General features: G+C 36.7%; 1 protein-coding gene across 2 annotated transcripts in view; it reads right to left on the bottom strand.

Annotated features, from left to right (window-relative positions):
- Positions 1–1,554: 1,554 nt before the first annotated feature.
- Retreg1 (reticulophagy regulator 1) overlaps positions 1,555–24,052 on the bottom strand; it is a 137,596-nt gene continuing 115,098 nt past the window's right edge. For both annotated transcript variants that reach the window (XM_026393594.2, XM_026393595.2), the window contains 6 exons: positions 11,412–11,538; positions 9,087–9,171; positions 7,136–7,273; positions 6,347–6,411; positions 5,985–6,111; positions 1,555–3,667 (listed from right to left, as the gene is read on the bottom strand). In XM_026393594.2, coding sequence (XP_026249379.1) covers positions 3,174–3,667; positions 5,985–6,111; positions 6,347–6,411; positions 7,136–7,273; positions 9,087–9,171; positions 11,412–11,538 — 1,036 coding nt within the window. In that variant the 3' untranslated portion in view covers positions 1,555–3,173. The remainder of the gene's footprint in view (positions 3,668–5,984; positions 6,112–6,346; positions 6,412–7,135; positions 7,274–9,086; positions 9,172–11,411; positions 11,539–24,052) is intronic.

The following is a 24,052-nucleotide window of genomic DNA, read 5'->3' as shown; positions in this document are numbered from 1 at the left end:
TTTTAGTTGTAGATGGACACAATATCTTTATTTTTATGTGATGCTGGGGACCGAACCCAGGGCCTCACGCATGCAAGGCAAGCGCTTTACCACTGAGCTACAACCCCACCCCCAGTAACAGTTTTCACAATGATTTCCTGTCTTGCAGCTAATACTCATGGAACAGTATAAAGAAATACACTAGTGGGCACTGTGGTGCATGCCTTTGATCCCAGCGGTTTGGGAGCCTGAAGTAGGAGGGTTGCAAGTTCAAAGCCAGCTTCAGCAACTTTTCGAGGCCCTAAGTAACTTAACAAGACCCTCTCAAAGGAAAATATTTGATAAAAAGGTTGGAGATATGACTCAGTGGTAAAGCCCTGGTTCAATCCTTGATATAAAAAAAGAAAAGAAATACACTAATGTAAATTATAAACAGAAAATAAAAATGTTAAAATAACTTAAGTGTCACTTTGCTTCTGGGTCTACAATCAACATGCTGGCATTTGCCACTTTTTTAAAGGAAGAAAGGCACTTGTTTTAAGTAAGAGTGAGATTCCTAAATATGTTGAGAATATTTGCTAATTGCAAAAACCTTGTAAATAAAATAAAATACTAATTCTACTAAATTAGGGAGGGGTAGTTTTTAAAAATCACTTTTGAAGATTTTAGGGTAAGGCAAAAGCAAAGGCATTTTAGAATGAGCCTGTCCAAGCCTTTGCTTCCAAAGCAAACCAACTTTTTGAGCACTGCTTTATTGTTTTAGATCAAAATACGTGATAATATATGCTATTCCCTTTTATGATTTTGCTCAGCACTTTCTGTTGGAAGTAAGCAAAACTTGACAGCTCCTCTACAATTTGAAAAGAAAAAAATCCACAGTTCACATTTTAATGACTTCATTCCATGTAGATACTACAAGCCATTTTTTTGTCAGTTCTTTTTTTTCTTTTTTTAGATATTGAAGAAATATTGCATCTTTTATGCTTTCATGGTAAAAGATATGTCACCCCCACAAGACTGGATCAGTTGCAGGGTTTATTTGTTACTATAGCTTAAAAGCAGACAGTGCCCTTCTCCAAAATTCACACACACACACACACAAGCACAAAACCCTTGTCAACACCCCTGTGTTTTCATTAAAAGTTTTGTAAAAAGTACCATTAATGTATTGTGTAAATTTGTATTTATATACTTTTGTAAAACTACTATTAAATTACATATGTGGTTATAATGCTATGGTCTATAAAGAGCTGATATGTTTCCTCTATAGTGCTGATGACACATTTTTCTACCCTACCAGCTACCCATACCCGAACCCTTTTTTAGTTTGTAACATTTTGCTATAGATCTATTGCTCATACCATTACACATTACTAGCCCTTGAATTGTACTTCTTATAGGCTTATTCAGTGACTTACATAGTTTAATTTCCTGGATATTAAAATTTAAATTCTTCTTGTTTTTTTTTTTCAGTGAAGAAATTGAAATGGCCTTTAAACCTTTTGACTTCATGACCAAGATTTTTTTTTAAGTAAAGAAACACACACATAAAAAAAAAAGAATCCAGGTAACAACTATTTTATAAATAGGTGACTGTATTTTTCTTCATGTCCAGAAACTTATTGAGTAGAATTCAGGTATATTCTTCCAAAACCCACAGTCAGAGATTTTCTAACACAGGTTGACATTTGTACCAAAATGGGCAAGATAATGAAGGCACAGGCTCACTTAGTATCAATAAGGGACATCAAACACAGTCAAGAGGCACTAATGAAACATAAGCTTAGTCACAAAAAGCAAATGTTCGAAGTCTTCAGTAACTTTTCTCCCTTTAACATTTGGCAAAATTCAGTCTAGATATTTTAATACCTCAGAAAGAAAAAATAAATAAGATTCTACATTAAAACCTATAATTCATTTTTAGAAATATAAGAGATACAATGAAAGGAGGGGAATGCTGATTTCCTATATTCTTAGATTATCCTTCCTTTCTGAGGATCTCACATGTCTGTGCATCTGCAGAAATGCCAGCTCTAACTGAAGATTTATGAGTTTATAGATAGTTGCTGACATGGTCCCTCAACACTACTAAAAGTCTGTATCACAAAAACAAAAGCTATCTTGGTTTCTGCTTTTTAGTCCTTTGTTTTAAACTGCAAGTCAAATTTGATTATAGGTGACCAAAAAATTTTAAGTAAAATATATATTTAACTTCTCAATAAGAAACAGATTACATATTTAGACTTCAGTGGCAAATAAATACACTTTAAAGCCAAGCAAGTTCCTCTCTTCTATCTAACAAATAAGAAAAAGTCATTTTTTTTTATTGCTGATGACCACATCACTCATAGAACATATCAAGAACTAGTTTCACGATTTTAGGAGACTCTTTCTATGAAACAATATAAAAGATGAAGGTTTAACTTAAGTCTAAACAGGCAGAATAGACCTCCTATTACAAACATGACAAACTGAACAATAAAACAGCTGAATCTCTGTTTGCATCATAACCACCATCTATGTGATACGTAACTACTCGCTCTCTATGGGTTAATACCACCCACTGCATGCCTAGAGATGGCAATCAATGTAGAATGCCACCTTACAATTAAGCCTGTGTCTACAATTGCAGAGAGAACATGGAAATGTTTCAGCCTACCCATAGTGCTTAAGTATGTTTTTAAATTTTTTCCTAGGAAATTAATTTTGATAGTATTTCCCAAATCCTTCAACTAAAGACATCCTGATAATTTGTCGGATACAACATGAATTCACAATTATTAATGTTTTTCAGTGACAACAAAATTTTGCATGCTTAAAAATTAATTATAAGTAAAAATAGAGAATACTTATAGAAGGATCTTAATAATTTGGTATTTGGGTATTCTTTTCTTTATGCTTTAAAAACAGCCCCTAATATTCTCTGACAACACAGTATTTATATATATTTATATATATATAAAGTTCATTTCCATGCTTATTACGTAAAAATAACTATCAGAAATATCAATCTATCAGTGTCAGCTGAAATATATCCAATTAATTCACTGCAGAAGGGAAAATAAAAATCTAAAGTAATCATTAAAGCTCACAGTTCAATTTTTTTTCCTTTTTTTGTCTTTTTTTTTTTTTTTTTTTGTCTTGTTTGAAATTTTTTGGTGGTTTATCTGTGCTGCTGCAGGCTGATTCCCAGATTAATGGCCTCCAAGGAAATTTGAAAGGAAGCCTGAAGACTTCTTACTTTGCTGTGCATCTGCTTCCTGGTCTTGTGTAAGTCCCAATTCATTCTCAATTTGATCCAGCTCTGACTGGTCAAGTAATTCAAAGTCATCACCTTCTTCAGTGTCTGTGTCCTCCCCTGGGCTGGGTGCAGCTTGAGCAAGTACTTGCTGAGCACTCTCTAGCTGGTCTTTAATAGCAGCAGTCACTGCAGCTGTGATGACATTCCCAGCCAGGTTGCTCATCAAGTGGAAAGTTTGGTCATTGTTCAGAGGAAGGGTGAGACCAGCTGCTGATTGTCTCTCTTTGCTTGGTCTGTGACCACTTTCCGGATGTTCCTTTTTTCTCTTGAGCTCAGTGGGCAAGCCAAGGCTTAATTCATCTTCATCATTTGTTCCCGTGCCATTTTCTAGAGATGGAAAATCTGAAAGATCTCGAGAGAAAACTTCCTCGCTAGGCCGGTCAAGATCTGTGAAGTGCATAATAGAAGTTCGTATTTAAGCACCAAAACAAATTTGAAATAAGAGCTGTCTAAAATCTGATTTTGATTTGAACTTTCCAGGCAACCTTGACATTAATCTAGCCTCTGGAGTCAACCTAAATCAATTTAACAACATATTGGACCCTTCTCAAATCTGTGACACTAGCTCTCCACAAGTACATAAATATTGTATGTCCATCTGTAGCTTTTAACTTGCCTCTTAAGCACAAAACATTGCAATTATCACTTAATATTCAGCTTGTCTAATATGAGCTTTAGGATTTGACTAAAGTTTAGGTGTTCATCGTGAAAATTCCATCCTGCCCCTAAAATGGGAATTATCTTAAGCCACTGGGAATATGCATGATCACAAAATTTAAAAATATGTGAATTGGAGGTATTCGTGGATTCTGATACATCACCTTTTGGATATTATCCAGCCTGAGCATTTCATACATGGAGATTTTCTTGCATATCTATAACCTGTGACTGTTTAAAGCAATGAAAAGAAGCTCCTGCCTTCTCTGTACCAGTTCAACCCAAGAGCTTATGGAAGCATTTGGCTCTCCATCGATATAGCTGAAACTAGCCATGCCAAGATTCGTGATATTTGTAAGCAGTGTCACATGAGGGATAGACTGATTTACTTTTCTTTTTTTTTTAAAGAGAGAGAGAGAGAATTTTAATATTTATTTAATATTTATTTTTTAGTTCTCGGCGTACACAACATCCTTGTTTGTATGTGGTGCTGAGGATCGAACCCGGGCCGCACACATGCCAGGCGAGTGCGCTACTGCTTGAGCTACATCCCCAGCCCCTGATTTACTTTTCATAGAAAATCTTTCAATGTAACAGTGAACTCCTTGCAAAAGTGTTTGGAAATCAAATCTATTAATGAAATCCCTGTATGTTGATTGGATGATTGTTGTCTCTTTTGTTACATAGATCTGAGATGGGATGGTTAAAACCAAGTGATTGTTTTTCTTGTCTTTAAAATATGACCTCAGTTGTAGATACCAAAAGCTTATAGACCTTGAGTGAACAAGAACCAAAAGCTTATAGACCTTAAGTGAACTTCACTGTTCCTCTTGTTCTAATGCACTTTAAATACGACAAAATTGAGGTCCACAAAAATTATGTCATCTGTTTAAGGTCATACAGTGAGCTACTAGCAAGGTAAGACTACACTTGGGTCTCCCAACCTCCAAACCCATCTTTCACACACTTCACAGCCTCCCTCCCTCCCTCCTATAGAACATGTATTTTGGGAAAGTAATTATAAAACCAGGTTACTTATCCTCTTCCATATAATCTGCTCATATGCTCAGTATATGGCTGAGACCATTGAAAAGAAGGTCCAATTGGACAATTAATCCAATGAAACTAGCAAAAGTTAAGTTATTGCACAAGCACTGACTCAACTTATGTTACGGATGGAATTTACATTATTAAATTCAATTTTTACTCTACTACTTTAAATTGCATTTTACCTAGCTATAAAAAACAAAGAGGCTTGATTAACCTTGAAGATAAACATGAGAAACTCTGGAATTGGCTTTACTCAGGGGAACTTGCCCTCCATACTTAAATCTCTTTTAATAAATACCAGGGCCAAATATATAAAATCAGCTTTCTTCTTTCCCTCTTCCCATTAATGCTACAAGGAATGCTGCCAGACATTTCATAAGGTAATTTATATATTAAAAAATTATATAAATATATATATATTTTCAAAAACTATGTATATACATAGTTTTCAAAATAAAGAGATTTTGGCATAGACATTTTTTCTCATGTTTCTTTAAAATAACCATTTTTGAGATGTAATTCACATACCATAAAATTCACCCTTTAAAATATACAGTGCAGTGGTTTCTTAGTATATTCACAAAGCTATACAATCATCACCATTAATTCTAGAACACTTGTATCACTCCGAAAAGACCTACTAATTAACACCATCTTTCTCTCTGCTAGTCCCTAGAAACCACTAGCCTACCTTCTCATATATGAACTTGTTTATTCTGGACATTTCTTATAAATGGAATCGTACAATATGTGGCCATTTGTTTCTGGCTTATCTACCTCCCCCATCCCCAATGCTGGGAATCAAACCTGGGGCCCATGTTGGGCAAGCACTCCATCTCTGAGCTATACCCCCAGCCCAGTACATTACTTTATTACAGACCAGTAAGATTCCACTGTAGAGATATACACATTTTATTTATCCATTCATGATTGACAGAAGTTAAATATTTTTACTTTTACTCCATAATAAGAAGAGTATCCAGAAATATGAGCATACCGTCAGAAGTGTCTGTCTGTGGAGTATAACCTTCGGAAAGGTTGAAGGTCCCATTATCAGTCCAGGATACTTCTGAGACATCTGTGTCAGACACAGATAACTCTTTGGCAGCAACCGTGAGGCTAATCTGTATTAACAGACATACCAGTAGCACATTTTAAACTGCAAAGGAAAATCTTATGAAAAACCCACACTAACCCCTGAAATGTCATAATAATAAAAACAAAGTTATGAGTATTTTTCTTTGAGATTGTTCAAATAAAATAGGAAGAAAAGTCTATCAGGAAATCATTCAGCCTTGATTTATGTAAATAACTGTACAACCAAACCACCCAAACATATTGAAAACTAAACAAAAATACCTTAGGACAAAGAGCTGAAAAGTCTAATTCACTGTCATCTTTGTGACTTTTTTCTTTTTCTGCTTCTGTTGAAAAAAAATTGGAAGCTTTCAGTTTCCTGTCGAGCTTAGACTTAGTGTATTTATTTTATCATATATTCTTACCCCATATTCCCCTTATTCTCCAATGCCTCCCTACCATTAAATGTTTGCTTAAGAAATTTCACATATTTGCAAGTGTTTGCTTTTCAAAGGAAACAGTACCTACTAGTGGTTCTCATAGCATGAACCAATATCATCATCATCTATCAATACAGATTCTTAGTCTACTGATTCACAAATTCTGGGTTGGGACCCACAATCTATACTTCCCCAGTTTGTCCAGGTGATTCTGATGCACATTATAGTTTGAGAACTTATAAGGTCATATACCAAGTTAAAATTTAAAAATGATCATATTGGTTTTTTTCTCTATCTTCCTTCCCCTGTTATTTCACTCCACTCTTATCCCTACCGATGCCATTTTTTTTATTTGCAGTTGTTCACCACATATAATAAATAGCAAGATAAAGAAATCTTTTCTCCCTCTCTTAAAATTTTAGATTAAAAAGTCAAAGTTAATTGTGTATTTGTGAAAAGAATAAAGCCTAAATAGGAAAAGGCCACATATATTATTTTTGGGGATTAGCTTCTATAATCATATTTAGTAAAAGGCTAAATGCACCCTGAAATGTAAAATGGCAATTTTGTAACAAGTAGCCTGCTAATGTCTTACTTGATGCATAGAATCTAAAATTCAAACGTTACCTACCAGATCTCTCTCGTTTCTTCTGATTAATATATTCTCCAATTCCAAAATCTAGTTTCAACAGAACTGACTTGATTTTGCTGTAGATTTTTTGTCCAATATCATTACATTTAAACAGTGGACACAAAAACGCAAACAGTACTGAAATATAAGAAGGAAGAGAATATGGGTAAAATGCACTTCCTTTCAAAAGTTTACATCTTAGTATTTCACAAAATACTGTTGTCTTTATTGAAAAATAGAATTCTTTTTCTTAGGATAATGCCTCTTCCTAATTAGGTTCATTTCCTAATTTCTATTCTTCCTTGTCATGAAATATGTTTTAGTACGTACATGTACACATACACACACACACACACACACACACACACACAGGCACTGTTTTGTAGACTTGCAATCAGATCAACTTCCTCACCTTAATCCTTTTATCTTAAAATCTATAGAAAGGTTGTATGTTTTTCAGGCAGTGTCCTGAATTAAACTTCACCTCTGTTTATTTAATGACATTTTACCATGGGAAAGTTCTTGTTATCTATGATCCTCTCCTCAATAGCACTGGGGTAATAGTGTTGCTTGGGGTCGTTGTGCAGTAAAAGATGTGTGCAAATCCTCTGGAAAATACCTTGCCCATATTTCTCCTTCCCCAGCACTTCTCTTCTTTTCCTCCTAAACAATGCTGATGCAGTGGTTGATATTTTCTGAGAGTTCTATTTGGAAGATTGGATTTGAGTTCCAATCATTTGCCATTTGTGTTATACATTAGAAATACTATAAGAAAAAAGGATTGCCAAACTGAATGTATTATATTCCCTAGTGATTATTTCTCTGTTGTTCTTAGGAAATATCTCAATGCTGAGGAATCATGTGAATTTTAAAAGCCAGTGTAATAAAAATGGGAAAATAAGTAGGGAGTGCCTGCCCTATCAAAAGGTAGCAGTGACAGATCTTCATGTTTCAGGAAAAGAAGAAAATCTACACTTCTGTAGCAGCACTTTTGAAATATAGTTGACATACAAAGACTTGTACCAGCTAGGTATTTGTCAACTTGGTAAGCTCTGACATACATGTACACTGAGAAACCATCACCACAACCCATAGTGAACGTAACTACTACCCCCAAAGTGCCTTCATGTTTGTATGAACCTCCTCTTTTGCCTGCAGTCACACAACTTGACCATAGGCAACTGCTAACCAGCTTTGCCAATAAAGGTTACCTTTAATTGTCTAAAATTATATATAAATAAAATCATACAGTCAACTCACCCTAATTCCCACTCAACCTAATTATTTTGAGACTTATCCATAGTGTTTCATATATCGACTTTTAGTTAATGATTTTAATATACCACAGTTTATGCATTCATCTGGTTATATGGTCATATAGATTACACTCCACTTTTGGCTCCTACAAATGAATCTGCTATGAACATTTGTTTCTCTTGGATAAACACCTATCTGTGGGGCAGCTGGGTCATACATTAGAAACTGCCAAATTGTTATCCAAAGTGACTGTACTGTACCTACCCACAGTTAATGAGAATTCCAGGGGCTCCGTGTCCTTCCTAATACTTGATATGGTCAGTATTTTTAATTTTAGCCATTCTGGTGGAGGTCAATGAGATCTCATTGTGATTTTATTTTTTTGAACCACAGAACTCATACAAAGCAAAAAAGGTGTTGGTATATTGTGGGGGGGGGAATACAGTTTTACTGACGTAATTTAACATAAAAATATTTACTTACGATCCTGGCTTTTTCAGCCATTCTTCCAATTTTAAAATATAAATACCTTTCTGGGGGGGGGAAGAGAAACTTTGTGCAGGAGATTAAAGATAATCATCTTGTTTTATAAGGAAGAACTCATTCCTCCTCTTCCAAACTATGGGAGGTCTACTGACCTCTAAATGATGACATGTGCATCATATAAATTAGCCAAATATTCTATTATACTTACACAGTAGATAGCTGAGTATAACCCCAGGAATGTAACTTCCCAAGATTGTAAAAAATGTGCACACACTGCAGACCAGGAGACAAAACTAGAAGTAATAGAAATAACAGGGGACAGTTATGCACAAAACTAAGACATTTGGAGCACAGAATACACATGCTATCATTTATCTATATGTGACCTATCAGATTATGGCAAATGGTTTCAAACAGCACTCTTGGTACACAAACATTCAACATCCTTAGTTCACTTTAACACTCATAATATATCATGTTGAGAGCAGAGGAGTTAATTTTTTGCCCTGAAAATGATGACTGTCATTACTCATGCCTGTGACTGTGTTACTGCCAGCTGCAAGAGATCTAAAGAGAACTGTATCCTAGAAACTTCTTTTACTCTGCCTCACTTAATGGAAGTAATGCAGTCAGATAATTAAGTCAGCAATTTTAAACTACAACTGTAAGCCCATCCAAATTTATAAACACAGCAAAACATGTTACAGAAATTAGAGGCATCTACACCAATCTAATTAATTTCACAGCTGGTAAACTAAGATAAACTATGGTCATTGTGATCCTCGTTCCTAATAGACTTCATCCACTTTTAGGACATCTAGGAACCAACTACAAATGAAATGAAACTCCTGCAGTGAATCTGATCACTTTCCTCCTGTCAGTTCAAAAAAAAAAACTTGGTTGTTTTAAGAAAATTGTTTTTAAATCTACAGAAGATTTCCTTAATTCCCATTAGAAAGATCAAGACCAAAACAAATCTTATTAAAAAGTTTTCACTTGATTTCCACACTCCAGTCTTAACTATCTTCCTCTTCTTATGTCTTTATCTTTAAATGGAGGTATTAGATTAAATTGATAAGCAAGGAAAATTCATTAGTGGACTTTGTAGTAAGGAAAACAGACATGGGAGGAAGGAATACAAATCTCTGTTCAGTAACTGAATAAGAGAAAGCAAGGAGTCTAAATTTCAGGCTAACTTTGTTTTTCCATTCTTTGGCATAGTGTTTATAAGTTAACTAGCTAAAAGGAGTATAGAATTACTTGTGAAATAAAATTAACAGCAATTTCTGAAACATCAAGGGCCCTAGAAGAAATGTAGAATTCTAAAATTAAATGTTTGAGGAAGAGCTGCAGAAGTTGAAGGAACAAATATAATAGCATAACTATATCCAGAATTGAGTTTCGCAAAGCAATTTCTTATTATCCCTTAGATTTTGTAGCATCATCATCTTCAGTTGATGGACCTGAGGCACACTGATACAATGCAGGGCAGAAGTTTAAAGCTTAGAATCTTCTGAAATACCTTTAATCAGTTGAGTAAAATACCCACCAAAAATACATCATGCCCCTAATAGATATCTATTTTTAAAGTTACCTTCAATGATTAAAAATTCCCATTGGAAGACAACACTGCCATTCTAATATGCTCCAATTCTTTCCAAGCACAGTTCTATTATTCAATAATAGCAAAGTCATGAGACCTCTATACATAGTACAATGACAGGGATCACAAATGCTGACACTTGTACTCTTCATTCCAACCACCCGTGAATATCTAACAAGGCCTATTGGTGGTTCTGCAGTTCATCCTGACTACAAAGACTATCAGTGTGTGTGCTCTTGCTCAGGTCATTGCTTTCCAATCCTTTAGACTCACCCAGTGGGGTTTTTCTTAAATTAGGAAAACACTTGTTCCACTTACAAATCATAAGGAATGTTTTGGCTAAAAGTTTTATTTGTTAAATAAATAAACCATACAAGTCTCCAATTTTCAGAATGAAAGTGACACACTGTTACCTCTGAAAGTACCTTAAAGGACTGTGTGTTCAATTCATGTCCCTTTGACCTCAGAAAATGGGCCATTAAACATGAATGAAATTCTAAATAAGACATTTTTTTTCCTTCTTGGTTTGGCTGATACAGACTAATCACCATTCAATTAATAAGCTAAATAAATGTATATGATATATAATTTCAAAAAAAAAAATTTGGTACTAGGGATAGAACCCAGGGATGCTTTAATACTGAGCTACACTCCCAGACCTTTTTATTTTCTATTTTGAGACAAGATCTCACTAAATTGCTAAGACTGGTGTCGAACTTTCGATCCTGCCTCAGTCTCCTGAATTGCTGGGATTACAGGTATTGTGTACCACCACGGCCTAGCGCATACTAAAGTTACTGAGCCCTTGCTGATTCCAGCTTTTCAGCCATATGTTCCCTGTGTATTAAGAATTAGAGAATGTTTATGATAAAAGCATGTGATAAATGTACATTGCACATTTAGAACACACTCTTGTACTAGAAAACTTGCCTTTCCAGGGCTCTGCTGTTTAAAAAGAGACATTTCTTGAAGAAATATGCTGAAATTCATCCATGATTCTGCAATACAGTGGCTGAGTCTGGGTCTTTCATCCGGTTTGGAATTGATGACTTCCCAGCTAAGGAGACGAAAAGAAAAAAAAAATGTTTTTGGTTCTTAACAAAAAGTACAAGCTTTAGATGATTTACTCAACATCCATGGCTTCAGCAAATATTGTTTGAGCATCTACTGTTGGCCTTACTCTCTGGAAAAGCCCTGTGAATTCACAGATGAACCAGTCAGATACTTGCCTCATGAAGCTCATATGCCAAGAGAAAGAACCAGCTACACAATAAATCATCTATTACAATAAGGGAAACACTGAAGAGAGGAGGAGTACAGGGTTGGGGCTTTGGGATATTATTAACCAAGGAAGTCAATTTTGAGCTCATATCTGAAATGGATTAACAGTTTACCCCCGTGTTCTGATAGAAAAATGTAGATATATGTAGAGAAAGAGCTGGAATGGGAAAGGGCTAAAGTGCCACCCTACTAACCCTACTGTGGATCCAACAAAGTCAGTCAGGAGAAATATAACAAATAAAGCTCAGGAAGCAGGAGATGAGCTAGATCATACAAGGCCTTGTATGTTTGTTAGAAACTTTTAAACTGTACAGATCAGAAAGACACAGTGCTTTTAAAGAAACTTAGGTACTAAGCATATAATCATTATTAATACTAAATACCAATAATGTATTTTCAGTATGTATGGTAGTTGGTCAACTACATAGACAACTGGTACACTCAACAGGATCTCACAATGCCCCGTATTTCTGAAGTATCTTTTCCTGATCATCATCTAGAATGTGTTGAATGTGATGCAGAGACCAGGCAGTGTGCTGTGTGTGTCCCTGCACTCATTTTGCCATGAGAATCTCAGTGAGCTAAAAGCAAGAAACAATCACTCCAGGAAGAAGACATATGCAAGTTCCTAAAATTATAAGGACTCTTGCAATAGTAACCCATATAAATATTCCAAGAACTATTAGTGAACTCTCATCTGAGTTCCAATTGTAAGGGCATCAGGATGAGGCTGAGCTCTGGCTTCAACCCCAATACCTCTAAAACAAATCAAAATGACCTTGGCCCATGATGTTCAACCTCACAGAAACGATATATATATATATATATATATATATATATATATATATATATATAGATTGTTGCTTTTTAATATATTTTGAATAGTAAAGCAATTTGCAAATTAATTAAAATTCCTTTTGAAGTGTAAATTTTAATCCAAGTGAAATAGCAATAAAAAAGGCAGGGGGGCAATATATTCCTTTTTTCCCTTTGACTTTGCCTCAATTGATGCTCTGCCAGAGAGTCACTGAGCTATCAGTGGTCCAGAATGATGTTATTCCATCAGGTAGGGATTTGTCAAATGAGTTCCTGCCTGTCATGAGAAATGACCTTTTGGGGCTGCCTCGCTGCCCAGGAGTGTTGTGTAAGCATCAGCACTACGCTATCTGGAATCACTAAGTATGCTACTTCCACTGGTGGTCAAATCTGCACCAGGTTTGCATTCCTAGTAAGTGACTTCAAACTTCCTGAAATAATAAGAATGAATGACTAAGAAACCACTGTCTGTAACAAAATCTTGCCCATATATATGCTTCATGGGAAAGGATTTTTATTTTACTGGAGAGCAAGAACTGCATGGCAAAGACAATATAAAGTTATTAAACTGTCGTCTTTCTTCTTAGACAACAAATCGGCACAGACTCCAGAAATACGGGGCATTGTGAGATCCTGTTGAGTGTGCTGTGTGTGTCCCTGCATTTTTTTTTACATGAGAATCTCAGTGAGATAAAAGCAAGAAACAATCACTCCAGGAAGAAGACATATGCATAGACATATGGATATGTCTATGCATAGGCTTGGCTACTGGTCAGGTCAGTGGGCCACAATTCTTCATTTCTGCTTTCTGTGTTGGGAACATTTAAAGGTCCAACTGAACTATTTGGCAAATATATAATTCTAACCAAAATCATTTAAAAGCCTAATGAAAGGTTTTGAGTATCAAAACATTTTAAAGATTGTTTTAAAGTATCTTTTAAAGATTCCTGATGCCCAGTACAATTCATTTTAAAACATGCTCTCTTCAAAGAAACAATAAACTCAAAGGCGTCCTTCAAAGAGACCACATTGTAATTCAGAATAAGAAGGAACACTTGATGTTCTTCCTGCTCCTCCCTAGAACCAGGGGGGATGGGGTGTGGCTGACCAACGTGGCATCATGTAGGACCAACCCTTTCCAGGAAAGCACAGCACTTCATGTGCAGAATCCAAACACTCAGCGGAAACTAAGATTTGTGCTTGGTGGTTGGTTGACGTTTAATACAGATGACGTCTGCACACACACAGAGTTGCTCCATAATGGGACTCTAGGTTTTCCTAGAGAGCCTTTCTTGGGAAACACATAACCAGAGAAAGGATCTCCTGTGAATACTGGACAAGATTTGGAAAGCAGGTCTTTCCCATGGCATGTGGCTATCTTCCCACCATCCTTGGCACTAATTGGTCTATAATGCAAGGCCCAAGTAACAAAGAAATAAAATACACTTTAGCCTTCAAAACAGTTTGAGATTTAACCAAGTTCTTAACCAAAAGTACAAGTTCTCTGTGATTGAAACTCATCTAAGGGAGAAAATCCTGTTTCCTATTAACATTGGCTCCTTACTTTCAGAGGGGACATATCATTTTCAGTGCAAAGGGAAATGAGGCTCATGCTCTCATAGGTCTTCCCTTCTGTTCACCCTCCTTCCAACTTCCTCTCACACTCACACTCTTGCCTTCATTAAGCAGGGAACTGTTGCACACTCCAGCCACAAGATAAGGACACAGGAGTCACTATTCATGGCCACCAACCACAACTCATCATACTCAGTGAGTCCAGTTTCAGTGGTACTCAGGGAGAAGTTCCTGTAGCTCCAGCCTCCTTAAGGCCACACCAGCTTTCACGTGGCCTTTGCCCAAGTACCAGCAGCTGCAAATGCTTCCCAGTAAAGGCTCTAGCAGAGGCCATGGGTTGTTTTCCTTCTTAAGAAAAACTGGTCAGGTGTTTTTGACAAAGGACATTTTGTAATCAAGATAAGCAATTATTTACCAAAGAAACCCAAGCCAGGGCAAAGTCCTTTTTCAGTGGCTGAGGAACATGGTCACCTGCCTAAGGAAGTAAACATTAGTCAGGTGGCTCCTCAGGCAAGCAGCCTCACTGTGTCCACACAAAGGACTTCAGCTTTCAGGTAAAATTTCTGCAGATCCCTGTTAGAATACAACTAGTTGGTAGTTTGGCCAAAGCAGACCTTTTGTGATGTTCATAAAACTGGGTGTGTGTAACACGAGCTATTCAAACAGCACTGTCTGAGCCTTACTCAGGAGATTCTGGTGGAGCAGGTCTGGGTGAAGATCAGAAACCTTCGTTTTTAACAAGTATCCCAGGAGGTTCTGAGGCACATGTGAGAAACACCTGAGAGAAAATTTCCATCGAATTCCCATTCACAAATAAAAAGTAGGGAAACATGCTTCTAGGCAAGATGGTGTGGCAGGGACCTACCTGGTTTACCCTCCCTCCTGAAATAACCAAACACGTACAAAGGAAAAAAAACCAGACAAAACAGATGAAGCAATGATGTTGAGGACCCTGGGCTTTATACAAGGAAGGACAGTGACCCCTGAGGGACAGGAAACCAATGAGGGAGTCTTGAGACCAGCTCCTGCCCTACAGGTCTCCAGGCCTCAGATAAGTGAAACCCACCAGGTCCCTGAGTTGAGGAGACAGAGTTGAGGGTCCAAAGAGGCACCCAAGAGACCAGAGTTGGCACAACACAAGATGAGGAAGTAGATGCTGTGCAGAGAGCAGGATCTGCAGGGGTGGCCCCTGGAGCCTTCAATGGGGACTGACCAGCATACATATTTGAAGAATATGTAGGAAGCCAGGAAAAAAGCCATTAGAAAGGACCAGAAGGATCAGTGCTTGTGCCAAGAATGACTCCTTGTCCCACCAACTATACTGGAAAACCTCATATTGGTGGAGTGTTCATCAGGGTCATGTCTCATTGCACAGAATAATCAGTTCTGAACTAAATGCTTCTTTGGTCCCACCTAGCAAGTCTTAAAAGCAAGCCCCAAAAGAATAAAACTTATTTTTTAAGTAATTCAACCATCATTTGTATGAATACATTGCATGAATACAAAGTGGTAGGTTTTGTTATAAATCAAACAACTCAATGGTCAAATAGAGATCTAAATGATTTTACTTTTTTTCTTTCATGTGTATCTTTTAAATCATTGTGCTTTAAAGATACAGTTACCAAAACTGAAAGATACAGTTACCAAAACTGACCTTTAAATATTGTATTAAAAGATTTGTTTCTCTGTAGTTTAATAGCTACACACATGAGTTCTTGGGCACTTTGTCCAGTTTCAGAATGCAGTGCACAGTACTGTCCATTAGAGGGAGCTAAACAACCAGGAAATGTGACAGTTGTACTCCTTAAAAACACATTGTCATTCTCTGAGAGGACATATTGTAGCAGCCTGATTCTTCTCTTTCACTCCAAGTGTCTTTGAGCACTTGAAAAAGATGCTGAAACAGATGAATGTTGGTAGGGGAAAAATAATGTCTCTTGGTATCCCCTCACTTCCTTCTGTTCATTTAATAAATAGACACATTAATTGTTACTAGGTACATTAACTGTTACCATTCCTAGCTCCAGATATTTAGACATGACAAAGGCACAACCCTAAAAAATACACTTATTTCTAGATGTGACCCAGCATGTGTGCACACACTCTCATATATGAAACTTACCTTTTTAAAATGGTACTTAATTGTATCTAGTGCTATTGAAGAAAAATAAATTTGAAAACTAAGTTGAGAATTGGATATGTGAAGGGAACCTGTTAAATACAAGATCTTTTCATTATAGTGCATTTTACAGGTAATACAGAAAAATGAATTGTGTAGTCATATCCCAGTGAATTTAAAAGTCTAAGTAATATAAACAGCTGAAAGCTATTTTTCAAAGCAAAATTTATATTTTTTAAATATATCAATGTTCAAATTCTTTTTTCTTTTCTATTTTTTTATTCTTATTTATTTATTTATTTTTGCCATACGATTTATTTTTATTTTTTTTAGTCCTACATGACAGCAGAATGTATTTTGACATATAATACATACATGGAATGTACATACATCAATCATAATGTCTATTCTATTCTGCTGCCCTTCCTATCCCCCCTACTCCTCCCCTCCTCTCCCATCATTTCTCTCTATCCAATCTAATGTGACACATTTTTTTTCTTTTTCTCATCACAACATCATATATCTATTCTGTATAACAATGAGGTTCTTCCATCTTCCGTGCAACTCCCCTTCTCCATCTTTTTTCCCTCCCACTTCTCTTCCCTATTTAGTGGTAGTCTTCTTCTCGTGCTCTTCCTCCCTATCCCATTTTGAGTCACCCCCCACCTTATATCAGAGAAGACATTTGGCATTTGTTTTTTAGGGATTAGCTAACTTCACTTAGCATAATCTGCTCTAATGCCATCCATTTCCCTGCAAATGCCATGATCTTGTTATTTTTTAGTGCTGAGTAATACTCCATTGTGTATAAATGCCACATTTTTAAATCCATTCATCTATTGAAGGGCATCTAGGTTGGTTCCACATTCTAGCTATTGTGAATTGTGCTGCTATAAACATTGATGTGGCTGTGTCCCTGTAGTATGCTCTTTTTAGGTCTTTTGGGTATAGTCCGAGAAGGGGAATAGCTGGGTCAAATGGTGGTTCCATTCCCAGCTTTCCAAGGAATCTCCATACTGCTTTCCAAATTGGCTGCTCAAATTCTTTCACATATTCTTGAACTTTTCATTTGAGGAAATAATTACCAAAGATAGACAATCTGGAGTAAGTGAGTGCAGGTGTGGGAGAGAGCATATGAATGAATCCTGATGGTGTGGTTAGGCCCAAGTGGCAAGGTGCAAAAGCAAATCCATCCATGATCACCCCCATGATTAGAATCAATTTCTGTGTGCCTTAAGCTTTTGGCAGTTTGGTTTCTGGCATTTGTGACACAAAGTATATTGCTGCATTTCTCGGCAGACACAATGGAAAACTTTATATTAATTATGAGATAAAGATAACTATTAGAAAGTTACAGGCTAAAATTGCACCAATTAGCATGACTCTTTCATTTCAGTGGCAATTTTTAGTTGAAAGAAAAGCTGCAAACAGCTTACTTGAATACTTTTCAAATAAAGGCAGTTTATTATCAATTCAAGTAAAGAGGGTCACAGGCAGCATGAAATAAGAATGGCTCACTCTCCAGGCATGGGGCACTGCTGGGCCTCTTATAAACTTCCTGTCTCATCAATCCTCAGCCTGTGAGGGAAGTATTACTTATTATTCTTGTCTAACAGATGAGATAAAGGCCCAAATTCATTGACCAATTGGCTCAAGGTCACAGAACTAATACACAATGGAATAGGGAATTGATCCATGGAACTAGAATGCAACTGTGTGGTGAGAGGCAGGAAGAACACTCCAGACTGGAGTGTAGGAATCAGAGGGAAAGAGCTTCAGAGCTGTAACATGGACAGGGTTTGGGGTCAACTAAGCTAAATAAGTAGAAAAAGAAAGATCAAAAAAGCAGCCTTCGTTCCCTGGTAAAACTTGGTCACAGAAGTTTAGATTCGTCTTTTTTTCTTTTAAAGCCCATCAGCTTTTCATAATCTGAGCCCAGCTTCTCAAGCCTAAATTACTGTACTTGTGCATGGCAGTCACAACTTCTGCTGTTATTTGCTGAGGTCTCATTGTGTACCAGGTATCACATCAAAGATCTTAGATTCCTAAGATCCCCTCTCCACCCCAAAGCCATTACAACACCCTGCAAGAAGGTTCTCTCCATTATATCCAAGAGAAAATAGCTGGGAAGAATCTCCTTGTTTGATCTCCATAGCATCTTGTGTTGGTCTCCTATAGCAATTGTCTATTGTAACTGATTTACATGCTGTTTTCAATGTAGACTCACCATCAGACTTCACATTCCATGAAGGAATTCTTGGATGCTGATCTGTTTTCAGTAGCTAATAGAGACTGACATCCATGAGGCCCTCAAAATCATTGAATGAGCCAAGTATGGTGGCACATGTCTGTAATCCCAGCAACTCAGGAGGCTGAGGCAGGAGGATCAGCAATTTAATGAGGCCCTAAGCAAATGGGTGAGACTTTTCTCAAAATTAAAAAAAAAATTAAAAGGGCTGGAGATGTTGATCCATGGTAAAAAGCGGCCCTGGTTTTGATCCCCAATTCCCCCCCCCCAAATTTAATGAATAAAAGAATTATAAGTAGTAAACATCCAAAAATGAAAATATCAAAAATAGTTAACAATGTTAACTAGTAGTTAATGACATCCTGTATGCTTTTTATTCACTCTTTTTTATTTTTATTTTTAATTTTTTAAAATTTACATATATTAACTTTTTAATTTGTTTTAATTAGTTACACATGACAGTACAATGATCTTGACATATCATACATTTGAATCAGATAGGATACAATTTCTCATTTTTCTGAGTGTACAGGTTGCAGAATTACATTGGTCATGCAGTCATGTATATATTTATTTTTTAGTTTTAGGTGGACACAATATCTTTATTTTTATGTGGTGCTGAGAATCAAACCCAGTGCCTCCCGCATGCTAGGCGAGTGTGCTACCACTTGAGCCACATCCCCAGCCCTTATTCACTCATTTGAATGTTTCTGTACATTACATGTTAGCAATAATTAGTACATATCCCTCTCTATATGTATAAAAATATAAAAAATAATAAACAAAAGTCCTCTTAAAAAATTAGAAACCAAATTTAATTTATATGAACTAGTTCTTCTTTGCAAATGGGCAATTAAACTACCTTCAAAATTAGGCAATTAAGAAATATGCTTCATATGTTTCAAGATTTTTCTGGAACTGGAAATCATTAATTCATGTAGGATTCCTTCTGGCAAAACTGAATGATTGACTTCTTCGTTAGATCTCTGGTCCATGAGTACTAGGGGTATTGATGCATTTGTGGTGCTAGTGGAGAATAGAACTGGTCCCTCCTAAGTTGAGGAGATCAGAATGTGAAATAAACAATTCCCAAATCTGAACATGGGACAGAGAAAAACAAGTCCCTTTTTACTTATTTTTTCAAGTTTTTACAGGGCAATCTCACTCCACTGGAAAACACTTTCGGATATTGTCTGTTTGTATCTGACTTCCTCTCTTTCTCTCCCCCCCCCAACACACACATACACACACACACACACACACACACACACACACACACACAAGCTTCTTTCTCGTCATTTTTTGAGTTTTTCATATTTCTACAATCCATCCATAGTACAGTAATCATTATTAAATACATGTATAAGATCTCTGGCATAACACTTCCCAAGAATATACATTACTTCACACTATTTGTGATTTTATTAAAAATAAGTAGTGGATATGGAGGCTAAACAATATTTTTTTAGAAAATTAGTTATGTCAACGTCACATATTGACATATCAAAAAAAAAAAAAAGAAAAAGGATTTGTTATAACCTAAGTTGTGACCTAGTAACTGTGACAGACAACTGCTGCAACCATTACACTTATAAATAAATATGCTCTGGCTTAGAGACCTTTCATTCTCAGCTAGTGACTAAGGGTCTCATGCTCTCAATTAGTAGTGAACATCTGTTGATACTAATTCCTGTGAATCTTTCTTAGAAAGGTCAGTTAATATCTGGTTACAGATTTTAACATTTCTTAAGTGTAATGTGTTAGAATTTTTTTTAATCCTTTGGATACTTATTATGTTCCACCATGATTGAGTTTATGTAGGAGAAAAAATAAGAACAGGGATATACTTCTCTGCATAAGCACTCACCGAATTAGAACCATGACAAAGCAAATAGGATGTGTCAACTGGAGTATTAAATAAGCAAACACAAGATTAAGAAATTACATAGCACTCAATTTGAAGCTTTCACTTTCTCAAACCAATTAGTTATGTGAGCAGCTCCTCCTCTCAAGGCCAGGGACAGACAGGCGCCAGTGAGTGCCTGCTCTTGCTGCCCAGGGAAGCTGAGCCCCACCTTATTTGGGGTACTTTGGTATTCTATTTGGGGTACTCTCTCTTTTTATACTGAGTTTGAAATGAACCAGAGATCAGTTATTTATTTTGTACAATTGTCTTATCCCCCTCTGTCCCAAAGTAAGTACTGCTGTTTCCCTGGGTGGTCCACCAATCATCCGGAGCCTTTGGAAGGATGACACTGAACAACTGCCAGCCAAGCAGCTGACAACAGGCACTTCTGTTAATTTTTTAATAACTAGACTTCTGTAAGCCCAGGGCATCAACAGTGTTGATTCCATGGCAGATAGGACAGGCACCTACTTGACGAAGGCAGAAGATGAAACACTCTTTCATCTGTGAATGCCAACATCTACCCCAAACAGTATCTCTGGGGAAGAAAAGATTTCTACTTTATCCTTGAGGAAAGATAATAAAGTCAAGAAACATTCCTCGAGGAAAATGGAAATTGTGATTGTGAAGCAAATTTGCTAACTTGAATATTAGCCTTCCCATTCTATTTGAGAAACAATTTTCAATAAACTATCATCCAGGATTTACTGTAGTTAGACCCCAAAGTAAATATCCCCCCCCTGATTTTTTTACCTTTGTCCTAATTATGAGAAAACTGTGATGATATTTTAAAACATCTTTCTATACTGCAAACAATATTAACAATATAGTTCCTTATTTTGCTTGTTAGAGATTGTGCCCATCTCAGTGGGCCTGAGCAGGAATATATATAGTCTTAACAGACTGAATTGCCAAGTTCTTCCAAAGTGCCTTTATTATGAAGGTCAATTCAAATTAATTTTGTTTGTAGAATCTGCTGTCAGACTTTACACTAACAAGGGATAGCCTGGAGTATAACAAACCTGGGGTGACTAGTACTCATAGAAAGAGTCAACCAAGATGCAAGACTGTTGAACTGGAGGCCATATTCCCACCTTAATCCTTTCTTCAAAAAGCACATCTCTTGTTTCTCTTAACATGACACAATTAGTGGCTTTTAAAGGAAATGCCCTCAACAAGAGGATTACATCCTCATCAGTCACAGAAAAAATAAGTCTCATTGTGATGTCTCAATGCTTGCTAAATGTGCCATCACCATCCTTCCAAGGCAGAATGACAATAGGCTACTGTGTGAATAGTGCATGGATTAATGGCAAACTAGCCTAATGCAATTCTCAACACCATGCAAGGAAGGTGGGGCACCATCTAAAGGGTGCAGAGAGGACAAACAAGAAAGAGGACGGTATAAGATTGTGTTTCAAAGCACTTCAAGAGTCTGGAAATAGACTTTGAGAGGCAAGGGATGCCTAGGAGAGAAATATGAAATGTCTTACCCTGGAGGAGACTTCCTGGAGTGGATAAGCAGTGGCTGACACTATGGAGTGAGGGCAAATTCCAAAAGAAACTATTTCCCTTAATGATAGGATCTTTAGGAAAATAAAATTATAAAACTTAATACAGCCTGCCTGATTTAAAGAGCATTGTTTATAGGAATATACTTCCTCCACTTTGTTATACACGTGAATGGAAGCCAGAATTTTAAAGAAAAGGATTAGGCCTCAAGTATTTCTACTTACCAGGATAATAGTCATTGTATACTCTGTTTATGATATAAGGAGTTTCTATAAACATTTCATTTCCATTCACATTTTTTATTTGCTCAGGAAAACTCATTTTGAAAATTAGCATCCCCTTATTAAGTGGAATGCAGTGCAAATACACAAGACTGGGATAGTACAGGCTAATATTCACAAGACCGGTGAGAGCCACCTGCCCATCCACATGGTCCCCCTTTATTTTTGCCTGTCCCACATATCCACTTCTGCTGCCAGAGTTCTCAGCTGGCTCAAGATTCTGTCCATGGTGTTCAGTAGAATCTAATGGCTGTCACTTGTGCTTTATGACGGCCAAAGCAGTTTATTGTTGATTATCTGCCAGCCAAGGCCATTTTGAGGAAGAAATTTGCCCAAATCAGATGTCACAGGAAGGTGATGTGCATATCCCACCTACCAGTTCCTCAGGTACAATGGTCGGTGTTTGATCTTTCCTGCTCTCCTGTGGAGGGGCCTACTTACTGGATTTTCCAGGCAGTGACATGATTGTAAATGTCTTCTGTTTGTTATATGGACTGATTAATAAGAATTCTGTTTGTACCCCACATTTCAGTAATATGAAATGGATGGGATAAGGTCCTGTAGTAGGGTAAGATAGCTCTTTAATCAACCTCATTTATTTTGCCTGTATAGAAGCATTCAGAACCACAAGAATGGAATAACTGTAGAGTAGCACTTCACTGAGCCTAGGCATCCCAGGATTGTCTTCACCCAGGCAAGTAGATTAATTAGGTGGTATAAATATTTTATCCTAACCGACTGGGATGCTCCTAACTCTAGGTAACAGTTATAAAGGCACTCCTTACTCTAGGGACAGCTATATGAGTATTCAGGGAAGTGAAAATGAAACCAATTTGGCCAGCTGGTCTAAAGAAAACCCCTGTTATTAATGAACAATGGCTCTTCTAAATAACATGTCATGAAAGACAGAGATGTCAATATATCCCCTGATGACTGCCTTGAAAAATATGTTATCCTTTGAGTTATATTTTGATCAGAAGGAAATCTATGGTACACTCTCCTGATTTTTCTCCCTTGTTCATGCATTTTCAATTAAAAAAAAATAGCTCATCAAAATGTTGAATTTTAGCCAGGCATGGTGACATATGCTTGTAATCCCAGTGACTAAGGAGGCTGAGGCAGGAGGATTGTGAATTTAAAGTCAGCCTCAGCAACTTAGCAAATCCCTATCTCAAAAGAAAAAATAAAAAGGGATGGAAATTAGGCTCAGTGGTTGAGCTTTCTCTAGGTTCAATCCCTAGTACCAAAATAAAATAAAGTAAAATTCTGGGTTTGTAAAAGGTAGTGGTTTTTGAAGTTAGATATCTGCCATGGCTTCTCTCATCATTAACATGAGCCTGGTATTTTCTAATCTGTGTAGTCTTTAATCAAACTATCCAGTTTCAACATCACTTGAGTAACCCCTCTACATATCAGCCAGAAGAGACCACTGTCAGTGACTGAGTCTGTGTTTGGGTTCACATAACTTTTACATTAAATTTTTTATAGATGTTTTATTCAATAAATGGGCAGGGCAGGAATGAATCATCTCTGTGAAATTTGTTATGAATAAACTCATTAGAATCATAAGAACAATTAAATTTCATCTTTTAAACAATTTATGTTGAAGAATGCAGAGAGTCAGTGACATGCAAATCAGAAGCATGACTTCCACCAACACCACTGGGAGGCCAGAGGTCTGGCCAATCCTCAGGAGGAACCTGGCTGTATCTGCTGAATGAGACTGGATTGCTAACACTTTTTGGATTGTTGTGCCCTATGAAATATTGGTGAGCCCTGTGTTGAGTACTACCGAGAACACCTTTTGTAGGAGGATGTTATATTCTAGAAGGA

The sequence above is a fragment of the Urocitellus parryii genome, chromosome 1 (assembly GCF_045843805.1).
Source record: "Urocitellus parryii isolate mUroPar1 chromosome 1, mUroPar1.hap1, whole genome shotgun sequence".
In the NCBI taxonomy this organism is placed as follows: Eukaryota; Metazoa; Chordata; class Mammalia; order Rodentia; family Sciuridae; genus Urocitellus; species Urocitellus parryii.
The sequence above is the reverse complement of the archived record's forward strand: the minus strand, read 5'-3'. Positions and strand labels throughout refer to the sequence as shown.